Source organism: Rosa chinensis, chromosome 3 (assembly GCF_002994745.2).
Source record: "Rosa chinensis cultivar Old Blush chromosome 3, RchiOBHm-V2, whole genome shotgun sequence".
NCBI classification, from domain to species: Eukaryota; Viridiplantae; Streptophyta; class Magnoliopsida; order Rosales; family Rosaceae; genus Rosa; species Rosa chinensis.
In genome coordinates this window covers 5,713,835-5,725,987 of record NC_037090.1, presented here as the reverse complement: position 1 = coordinate 5,725,987, position 12,153 = coordinate 5,713,835, and the positions used below count along the sequence as shown (strand labels likewise).

General features: G+C 38.3%; 1 protein-coding gene and 1 long non-coding RNA gene across 2 annotated transcripts; one reads left to right on the top strand and one right to left on the bottom strand.

The window, feature by feature from the left end:
* The first annotated feature begins 3,964 nt into the window (after positions 1–3,964).
* On the top strand, positions 3,965–5,293 carry LOC112193988 (F-box/kelch-repeat protein At3g06240). Its single transcript, XM_024334253.1, has one exon. The coding sequence runs from the start codon at positions 3,965–3,967 to the stop codon at positions 5,291–5,293; it is 1,329 nt and encodes a 442-aa protein (XP_024190021.1).
* A 5,426-nt stretch (positions 5,294–10,719) lies between these two features.
* LOC112191900 lies at positions 10,720–11,937 on the bottom strand. The gene is made up of 4 exons (XR_002933215.2): positions 11,777–11,937; positions 11,529–11,696; positions 11,054–11,191; positions 10,720–10,864 (listed from the first exon to the last, which is right to left on the bottom strand). It is a non-coding gene; the product is annotated as an uncharacterized LOC112191900 (long non-coding RNA).
* Positions 11,938–12,153: the final 216 nt, after the last annotated feature.

Sequence of the window (12,153 nt, the reverse complement as noted above, 5' to 3'; positions counted from 1 at the left end):
CGCTTTGGTGCTAAGCGGTAAGGCACTCTTTCGGGTTTTCAAACTGGGCTGGCCTGGAACCAGAGATAAAAGTTTGGGCTTAAGTGATGGGTAATCGGGCAGTGTTCTACAATGGGCTATATAATCTGATTCACTGTGAATCTAAACTGGGCTTGAACACAACAAAAAAGGCTTCAGCCGTAATAAACCCCAACCGGGGGGGGGGGGCATTGTTTACATTGACGAAGGAGAGAGCCTTATTATCCACCAAACCTACTGAAAGATTTACCAACACCAACCACTGCAAGTGGCGTAATGGTTATTGTCTAGTTGGGTGTGCTCTCCAACCTAAGTTCGAACCCAGAAGCTGTCAAAGTGGTCAGGCACTGTACTGCAATGCATAATTGGAACATTTCACATGCGCCGAAGAGGTTTATCTTGTGTCTAGGAAGCCTTTGTCGACTTTGCATTGAACGTCTGCCTAGCGGGGTGTAGTCATCAACTCCCAAAATGTGAAAGCCTAAAACGTATAGGTTAAACTCAAGCTTTAGCAATTATGCGCCATTAAATAAATAACTCCAGACTCATTTAACATGATTCAGAGAGGTTGATTTATTATAGTTATGTTCGATATAATGCCAAAAGTTGATGTAGAAAGCCACAGAATTGGTCGAGTTCAAAATCCTTGTTCTTTTATTTGGAAGCATTTCGAGTTCAAATCCTTTTGATCACAAGAAACAATCATGTTCATGAACAGAAGCCAAGCAATCTTATTAGCAACTGCTATTTTTATCTTAGAATATAAGGATGTAATTACATTTAGAATTTGACCGTAGATTCCCCCACCCCCGGCTGGTCACCGGAGAAAATCCAGGAAGCTCATCGGAACCCCTGTCAAAGGAGACAATCGCTGGCCATGCTTATTAGAGCCACCAACAGTGGCCGACAGGATGTGGCTGAACAATACTTGCAAACAGTCTCACTCGGACTTAAGGCCGCGTTTGGTTCGTGGAAAGGAAAGGAAAGGAAATCAATTCCTTGCTCTTTCCATAGGCATGAGAAATTGCAATTACTAGCAATTTTCATTTCTATTGTTTACAATTCCTATCCTTTCTGTAGTCAGAATACACATTTTAGTTTTCATTGCAGGGGTAGTGCAAAAATCATACAAACAACAAGTACAGTTGATTATATTAGCAAATAATGATTTTGAGTACGAATAATTTAGTCATATAATTTTGCAAGTGGGTGGGGCCATGGGTGGGGGAACCAGTTTCCTCCTCTTTTTCCTTTCCTTTGGGAATCATTTTCTCTTCCTTGGCCATCCCAAATGCAGGAAAATACATGAAATGAAAGACTTTCCTTTCCCAATGCCCAGATTCTGTGAAACAAACACGGCCTAAGGGAAACCGAACTTTCACTTCTTACTATAAAACGGTCAAATACTTTCAAATCAAGTAAGTCCAAAACTCTACACTTTCTGGACCGTTACTCTGTCTGTATATCATACCAGTATTTGATTTAGGCATCGGAGGGTTTGAGATCGGCACCCCCGGGTCTTCCTCCTAATTGTGACTTTCTGTAACAAGATTGTAGAGCGGGCTATAAGTCTACTATCGGCATGACTACACAGAAACATAATAATATAATACATGATATGTGTCACGCCATACCATTTTTCATTTGCATTGATATTAAAATGTTGATAAATCAATTGGTTGTCCGAGTATTATTGATAATATCTAAGTCCTTTTTTATTTATTTATTTATTTTATAAATTAAATAGAGGATTAAGCGATATCAGCTCCTCTATGAGAGCCGATTTGAGGTGATTGGCACCCACCCACAATCTCGAAAGAAATGGGTTCATCGCAACCGGGAACCCACTGCTCGTCCCTCTATTTTATTTTATTAATAAAAGAAAAAAAAGGACAAGAAGAGAGAGGAGGACAAGAACCAAAACATTTCTAAGAATAAAATGAAATAAAGTACACAAAGTGAGCAATGGAGTCCAAGTCAATGACAGCCAACTCCCGCTAACAGTAAACTGTAACTGGAATGGAGTAGGCATCGACATATCATCGACATCATGCCTACTTTAACATAAGCATGAAAGAAAGATCTGTAATTTATTTTCATTATCGATAGACTTAACACAACATGCGTGAGAGTTGAAATTGCTAGTCACCAACACTATTACTCCTTTGGGAAACAAGATATAAAATAAATCATCTTTATTTTCTCTCAGGTTGGTGTCCCTTGACCGAAACTATACTATGCACACAAACCGCAGCTTGAAAATCTGCTCGAAGCACACTATGAATCGGTTATACTTGATTTTTTTTATTGTAGGAAACTACTCGCCCTTCTCTATTAATTAGAATAGCGTTGTTCTTCCAAAGTGCCCCTGGCATATAAAGTTCCACCGTGGGCACAACTGCTAACTGTTTTGTCTAAAAACAGTCAATACCATCAAAGTCAACCATTATCCAAATTTCGAATGGTTCAGGACAGTTACCAATGCAATGAAAGCCATAAAGAACAATGGATTCATTCAACAATGCAAGACGCATAGTATAAAGACCCTCATTTGGGTCATAGAAACCATCAGGAAGCAATAAACTATGAAAGAGCTCATCACATATATCACCTGTATCAAAGAAAGGGATTACTCTAGTCTGTTGTTATCCTCATCATCCCTGTCAAACTTAGAGACGAGTTCCTTCCTTTGCTCATTTCCCAATCAATAGAAAATTCCTTTGAAGTAGAACTGGAAAAGACTAGGCCAAAAGTTGGTAGTTTCTGTTTCCAAATAATTTGTATTGATCTCTCTCCAAGAACCAGTACCCAAGGTGTATAATTTTTCCCTAGGAGGATGAATAACGAGACGCTCATTATCATATACTTCCTCTCCAGTCGACATGACATTAACAAGTATGTAATCTTTAGATTTGGGATCATAGCCAAATCCGACATGAAATGAGATTACATCTACATCTTTAACAAGCCTAAACTCCTTGATTGCTGGATTGCATAAGATAACGCTAGTGCTAATATATAAAACTAAAAGACAAATGATCCCATCACAATGACCTATAACATATACAGCTTCATCAAACGAACGAGAACGAGGCATGGGAAGCTCAATAAATTGGCCTCTCGTCTTTAGACCCATAGAAGCCGGAAAATTGATGTCCTCAACAATAGAATGACAGTGAGCCTTAAGATGACAGTTATAATTATCATTATGAAGATTGAGGAGTGAAAACACAATTTCCTCGCTGCTACTTTCGGTCCTGCTAATGACTGTACGCTTGATAAGAATGGGAGTGGAGGCAAATTTGTTGTACAAGTGCAGCTGCTGGGATATGAATCCTGAATTATTGACCAGTGCACACCATGACTTACGGACGCATTTAAATCACATCAAAGATTTGGGAGGTACCCTCGATAACATTTGCACCACCACCTCTTCTGCCATTTTGCAAATTACCTTTTGCTCTAAACCTAACCTTTTGTATCACTAGGTGACAATAAGCAACCAGCTAATGATCCATGCTAATAAACTTGCAACACAGCACATAGTACAAATTTGTTAAAAAAATGTAAAATAGCGAACGTGTAAGCACATACCAAGAGGTTAATAATATATCTAAATCGTAAGAAGTAATAGTGGGCCTAAGTCGTGGGGGTTTCTAACAAATGGTTGGCCATAACAAATGCTTGACTTTCTGGCCAACTGAATTTGACTGCATACAAGCCTCAATTTTGTCTCGGGAACGATATCGACGAGGGAGATATATATATATATATATATATATATATATATATTTGATTTTGACGTAATCTTGAATCCTCAAAGCGGACACAGTAAATAGAACTAAGAATTCTAACTTAACTAATATTGGAGAGCCATCCATTCTCTTGGCCTCTACACGATAAAAATTGTAAGGTAAGAATCTTTTTCATTTCCTCTAAAGGAGACATGGCAAACTTTAGCAAATTGTATTCGTCTGAAGACCTTGTGGAGCAAATTCTATCAGGACTGCCTCCCAAATCTTTGATGCGATTTAAGTGTGTGTGTGATTTGTGGTGCAATTTAATCAAGAGCCCTAGTTTTGTAGCTAAACACCTTTCGGGATCTATGCGAGCATCCTCTATGCCCGTTCTTTTCAAGCGCCCAGTCCCCAGGGACAAGGAAAATAACATTATGGATGAGAAGGGAGTTGAGAATGACGACGACGATGTCGGAACTCTATTGTGGTCACTTAATCTCTGCAATGAGGATGATAATGATTACCTTCTATCAACCGTACTTGAGGAACTTAATGTTCCGCTTCCGGCTCCTCTTAAGCTAAAACATTCCTCGGATCTGACAATTGCAGGTCATTGTGATGGAATCATTTGTTTAAAACTTTTCACTGGTAACGTTATTTTATGCAACCCAGCTATGAAGGAATTTAAGCTTCTTCCCAAGTCTTTTCTTCTCCTTTGCAATGATGACTTTGATGATCTCTGGTCGCTTTCCTATGAATTAAGATATTACACTGAACAATTGGGATTTGGCTATGATCCCGAAGGTAAAGATTACAAGGTTCTTAGATTCGTAATCTATGATGAGTCATGTTATTGGTTCAAAGCAGAAGTATACACTATGGATTCTAATTCTTGGAGAGAGATCAAGACCGAATATAATAATATAATCCAATTTGTTAATTGGTCTTCTGATCAGCCTATATACTTCAACGGAATATGTTATTGGCAAGTAAGTGGTTCAAGGGGGGAGTTCATTCTATCATTTGATATGGGTAACGAGCTATTTCATGAGATATTGAATCCAGATTTGCCAGATAAATGTGGAGTGGTGAGGCTTGCAGTGTGGAAAGAGTTCATTTCTCTTTTTACCTATCAAGAAGAAATTGTAGTTCCTCCATCTTACGATATGTGGGTGATGATGGATGATCTTGGCGATGGCAAGGGTTCATGGACTAAATATTTTACTATAGGACCTGTCGAAGGTGATAAATGGCCATTGCTATTTTGGAAAGGTGACCAACTGTTAATGGAAAGTAACGATGGACAGATCGTCTTATATAACATCGGCACACAAATATTAAAGTATCTTCCTATTCATTTCATCAGAGATCTTTACTATAGTCAAGAACTTGTTTATGTAAATAGTATTGTTTCCATCAACGGAGGCAATGTACTTGAAGATATACATATTTCTGCATTTTATGGCAATGGCAAGTTTTATTCCATCAACAAAGGAGACGTAATAGATATTTCTGCTTTTTATGGCATTACAAGTTAGAGTTGTAAGATAATTATTTCTTGGACTAAATACTGTTTACTCTATATACTTATAGGGTCTCGATGTTCCGTCTTTCATGAGCATTTTGGGTGAAATTGAAACGTGAATTAATGACGGAAACATCGAGACCTTATAAGTATAGGAGGTAAACAATATTTAGTCCTTATTTCTTCTTATGAATAGAAGTATTCTTCAAGAATTTCACCAACTGTAAATGATTTACTTCATCTATGACGAATTCGAGGTTGTGATTAAGTATTATAATGCACCAAATATGAGAGTCCATGTTTAGCTTAGTAATTGAATATATATGTAGTCATTATCAATGATACTAACCGAAATGGAAATGTTATAGTTTCATAAAAATATTTATTGTGTCTTTATACTCTTATACTCTTGGTGAACCTTCCTTGCGCACCCGGCAACACCCATCCTTCCGACAGCAATTTCAACTCCTGGCAGCTTATTCCGGGAGGTCCCTTCAATCAATGCCTCCTCGCATTAGATCATCATGGAATCTCCTTTTAGTGACTAACCAAATGCCTCATCACCGTAAGTCTGTTACTCAGACTTGCAACCCGACATTGCAACAGACTGTACTTACATAAGCATTTGCCTAAACATAATTAGCTATAATAAACCACGCACATTGCACGCTTTAGCAAAACCCGTACTTTCTCCTACTTCCCGGTGATTGCTCTGTTTAGTCTACAACACTAAGTATCGACTTGGTGACGCAAGAGATCACACCACAAGTTCTTATCCGTAAGGCATGAAGTCTTTTTCCGAAAGGCATAGAAAAGAACCTGGTGACGAGATTGGTGCTCTCCTCGTCCACAACGTTTGATCAAGAAGTCAGGTCAAGGGATACCCCAAAGACTGCATACCATGGTGCTGGAACACCTACACACTCAAAAGAGACGGTTTGCACGCCAAGCTGGTTTTGGAGCAAAACATTTTGGCACGCCCAGTGGGACCTGCATAGCGTTTCTTCGCGATCGCCACCATTGGGAAGTCAAGCTGGAATCCTTACCAAAAGGTTTACGTTAACTGCCCAAAACACAAGACCTCCAGTTACAGGCCTCACTCTCATGCAGATTGTCGTGGTTTTCTGACGAACAGATAATTCGAAGATTTTCTCTCAACCCACTGTCATCTAACATGTCAACTGAACAAGGAGGAAGTTACAAACCCGCTACTGAGGGCGAGAATAATACTACCATCCAGGCAAACGAGGCTGTCAATACTTCTACCGCTGCCAATGTTGTGGGGGGCGCGATAAGCAAGGCCTTCGTTCCTATGCCTATCCCAGAGGGGGCAACTGTTGAGGAATAGCTCGCGATCATCATGGCTAACAACGACATATATCGAGAAAAAAACAGCTAAAGATATGGCCAGGGAGATCGCAAAGACAGAGCAGGGCCTACGCAAGTTGGTCCAGCCCATTGACCAGCATGCTCAGGAGATTAGGAAGCAGGTTGAACAATCAGCGAACAAAGTAAGGAAATAGGCCAGCAATATCGCTGATAGGCATAGTCTGCAACAAAAGCAAATCATGGAAGCCATCGCGAACCAAAACAAGCACACCGCATCGGAATTTGCGGCTCTTCGCAATGATGGATCTAAGCTCGAGACCCAAATTGCCATGCAAAAAGCCTAATTGGACCAAGGAAAAGAGGTCCTGAATAAGACATTGGGTGATTCCAATGTTATCTTAGGTTTGCTTGGTCAACCTGTTGGGTCCTGCAAATACGTGCCACCAAATGCTCGAGACAAGGTTAGCAGCAGTACAGCTACCTTCTCTGCCGCGTCGGCCATAACCAAACAAAAAGCCTTGGTAATTGGTGGTAAAGACAAGGCCACACCACCGGTTGAGCAGAAAAGCAGAACTCTTGCTGCTCTTGTCGTGTTTACTCAATATGATAGTGATGGAACAGAGAGCGTATACCAGGACACTACACCAATTTTTCAATCAGACGACAGTTTTTCACTGTCGTCTGATTATATACTTTGCTGTTGTCTATCTCAATGCCGTCTGATACATGGATCAGACAATACCAAAAAACTGTCGTCTGATAAAGTTTACTACAACAGCGACTACTATGCTGTCTGTTGTCTGAACACCAAGAAAAACAACAGCGGCTTATATACTTACTGTTGTCTGAATGTTATGCCAGACAACAGGGGCTTATATTCTTGCTGTTGTCTGAAGGCTGTGCCAGACAACAGGGGCTTATATGCTTGCTGTTGTCTGAAGGCTTAGTCAGACAATATGTACTTGCAAATCCCATTGTCCATCCATTACTGATACTATAGATTTCTCCAAAAAACTGTTGTTTGTTGTTTTGCTGGACAATGACTTTCTCGTTCTTTTAGTCCTTATAGTATTATAGTTAGATGGCTCATACAACAGTTTTTGTTAGGCATTTTGTGATGATCAATTATTGCACAATAGTTTTTAGCTGGATTGAATGGTCTGATATACATTCAAAATGACATCACATCCAAAACACATTCATTCATGTAAAAATCCGATACATTCATCCATATATCCAACAAAGTCATTACATCAACATAACTAGTTTTCTAACAACATTTAGTGAAATGTTGAAACCAACCAAGTCTTGAAGAACACTTTGTGGTGATAATGAGGGTGATAATGAGGATGCCAGCAGAAGAATCTATGTAAACAATTTCATACCGCAATAGTAAGGTTTGTATAATTATACATTCACAAAAAAATCAAAGTGGCAGAGTATAGGGGGAGATAAGAGCCAACTTGATTATGCCTTGGTCCTCTTTATCAGACACAGGCTTGAACAGATTAGCAATCATTTCTACTTTTGGTGATTGAGTACGAACTGCAGCTCGGTAACGAGAAATCAAAGGCCATTTCCTAGAACTGACCACCTACAAAATTCCCATTTTTAATATGTAAATCGTTAACATATATAATACAGCAACAGACTCTCTAAGAGAATGTGGAATATGCAATAGTAGTAAAATTTATGGGAAAAACTAATGTAATGTGCAGTGGAGAAAAAACTATAGCATGTAATGTGCAGTCAAGAAGAAAAAATGTGAGACTTAATTAATGAGTTGTACTGATGAACATAACCTGGAAACAAAAAGCAATAATATGAGACTTAATTTCCATCAGATTAAGAGCTCATGCTCTGTATGCAGGCTAGCATGCTTGGTGGAGAATTGCTTTGTATCAAATGCATTATTGAGTATAAGGACATTCTTTTCCCATCCTTGGCATTAATAATTGTAACTAAAAATGCCATTGAACATCAAACTAGGGGATAAGGGGTTTTCAAGTCTCTAAATAAGACCAGATGTCACTTCTGGTCTCTAATCCTCAAGTGACAACCAAGAAAGTCGCTCAACTAACATATGACACTCCAAGTTTCATAATCAAATGGCACAAATAAACTCACCAAATAAGGGGTTTTCAAATCTGAATAAATAGATATGTTTTAGATTTGGAAACTAGCTCATATTCTGGCCACATTATAAACGTTTTCAAAATCATGAACCAGAAACTATGAAAGGGATGAGAGCAACATATTGTTATAAGAGTAATACGGCCATCGTCATAATAGATATGGTGATTTGTATACCTCAATATTGCTGGTAGAGTCAGGAAACTGATGTGAGGTCTCCAGACCATGACGAGTAACATTGCAAAGGTTCCTAACATTCAAGCAAGATATTCAAAAACAGAATCAGTCATAAAAATGATGAGAAAAAGATAGCTAGGTAGCAATAATCACATATAACCAAGGTTCTAACAATAATCATTCATGATTCATACTGCTATGGAAACAGCTATGAAATATCATGAATTCATGACAATTATGGAAGGTGTACTGCTAGTCTACTAAAGGAGAATTATTTATTATTGAGTACACAAGAGTATAAGACTATAAGAGTCTTGACATTAAACAAAGCTGCATGATTTTTATCGAAAAACAAAGCTGCTTGATATATATAGAAAACTTGATTTTCAAATTTTGAGATTAAAAAGCAGTTCCATAAAACACCAACTGGCTGCTGTGTCAAAATATGAGAACTAAAGAATCAAACAAGAAAGAACAACTGTAGGCTTTTGTTTTATTTTCTGGAATTTCTAGGTTTTCTCTTAGTATTGAGCATTCATATGTTCTTGGTTATAATTATCTTCAGCTTCTTAAGGCTGACATGCCAAAAGACCACCTTGCATATTTAATCAATCCTCGGTCTTTAAAGCTTAAGTTTATTTGACCCCCAATGACATACCAGAAAGAATAAATAACCTTAAACCTTAAGTTCAGAATAAGTACCAAGAAATGGAAATCCTCGGATGAATTTAGCAAGTTGCAGTATTTAATCAATCACAAGAAAAAAAAAATACTCCAGTCAACTATTTTCATAGCAAGTTGCAGTATACATGTCATAGAAGACGAAACTTATTAAGAGCTTTATGAAAACAGTACTGACATGCCAAAAGACCACTTTGCATATTGATTTACACATTTTACCAACACCAAACATATATACACTGTTAAGCATTATAGGAAATGGTCAGTAAACAATCAGAATGATATGTCCTAACAAGTACCAGGATTGATGATGTCCATGTCAATGCACATCTTGATTTTAATCTTTAGTTACATAATGCTATATTCATTTTTACATATGGAAGAAAAAGTCAATAAAGATGCAAATTTTTGTGAGTTTAACACAGCTAATCCACATCTGGGACCTGCGCTCATAACAGATTTTATGGTAACTATGAAACACAATGACAATTTGGACTGAATGGTGAGCTGGTAACTTGAAATTAGATTGCGTAATAAAAATAGGAGCCCAATGTGGTTTTTCTATAGAGGAACTGCATTCTGATTTTATTCAACACAGATTGGCATTAGATACAATTTTAATCCACCTCTTATCGATCATAACAGAGAATGATTGGTTTCGACATTGAAAAGCCAAATCAATTGCTAGTGACAGAGAAGATAAAGTTTTTGAATATTCATAGCTCAATATTACCTTCATCCAGAAGGAACACACCTTTAATTTGTGAATTCTGCCGATTGGACTTAGACCACGTTTTAGGTGGGTTTTACAAATCACACTTTTTAGGTGCCAATGCTGTTCTGAGTGTGCAAGGACCAGGGAAAGGAGGTGACAATGAGCTTCCAAGGGATGTCCCATCAGTACAATCAGTGTAAATGAGAACTGCAAATGTAAAGGTTGACCCAAAAACTTTTCAGCTTCTTCAACTGTGTCATTACATATATCTGCATAAACACCCATGTGCTTTCCAGTTTTTCATCTGAGACAACTAAAAGAAACTTAATCATCACTTTCTTCATACGAAGACTATCTAAAAAAATATGCAATGAAATCCTTCATACCAAGACTAACCCAAATCTAAATGAAGCTGAGCGTAGCTTCTCTTCTTGTTGAATTGATGATATCAAATATTGGGTGACCCACCGGTACTATATCTGGGAAAAACATCCATGGGAGCTTTTGGCTTATAGTTAACATCAGTTCTAGTGGTATTTCCATTATCACCTGTGAAATTGAGCATAAAGCTACATTAACACCAAAAACTTAACACCTAATCAACAACTAGTACTATGATATCCATCATAAACACTGAATTGCATTGGCTGCATTATTCATGCAACTGTATTGTTAACACACTCTAGCAAGTGCAATAGTTTATCCAAAAAAAAAAAAAAAACCAGAGAAACAACTCACCCTAGCACGGCGAAGTGGTTCAACATCCTTGGAAGCATAAACTCCAAACCCATCTGGGCCTTCTTTAAATTCAATTCCATAAGCTCTCATACTTCTAACAAACCCTATCTTGTAGAAATCAGGATCTGCTGGCTCCAACTATAGACATTAAGAACATGGATAAGATTTTAGCAATGAAAGAAAAAAAAAATTCATTAAAAGTAAACACCTTTCAGTCCAAAATCATAACATCATGTTGTCTTTGTTTCCAATGAACACAATTCACATTAACAACTAAGCAACTGTTTGGCTAATTAGCATTAAACACTATTAAGATACTGATTCATTTCAGTTCTAGAGGCAAGAAAGTTGAAACCTTTAATCGAAAAACCAAATTTTGATGAATTCCCAAGGGCTGTGAAATCCAAATTACATTGCTTCAAGTCTCTAAGCAACCAAACAGAGCATAAAAGGAGAATCAGAAATGGGTATTTACCTCAGAGGGAGAGTCTTTAGCTCGGGGAGACTGAAGCAGAGGAAACGGAGAGGCCTCGGTGGTTGCTGCTTTGGCTTTAATGGGTTGAATGCGAATGCCTTTGTCTGTGTCTTTAGTGGTGAAAGAGAATCTGGGTCTTAGTGAGCCTCCATAGTTGAAGCCCTGCAACTGATTCATACACACATCAAAATTAATAAGACAGAAGAAGAAAATGGAAATGAGAAATGAAGATGAGAGAGAGAAGGGACCTGAGGATTGGAGATGAGGCAGTGGGAAGGGTGCTGAAGAGGAAGAGAAGAAACTTAAATTCAAGGGACAAAGCCACTTAAATGGGTAGAAACCCATTTCAACAATTCAAACCTTGCCTCCGTCACGATCTGGAGGTTGGGTACTGAACAGAAAGGAAACAAGAACTCATATTCGTGGAGGAGAGAGAAAGTGGATCTGGAGGACTCTCTCTCCTCCGTCACGATCTCCAACCACCGGAGTGGGTTCGCCGTAGCCACCATCTTCTTCGCCTTCCTCCAACGAGTCAACGCCAGGCTACACCTCCGAGATGAGCCACAAAGAAATCTCTGCGAATTCGTTTTCTAGGGTTTTGTGGTTCCGGTTCTATTGGGACACA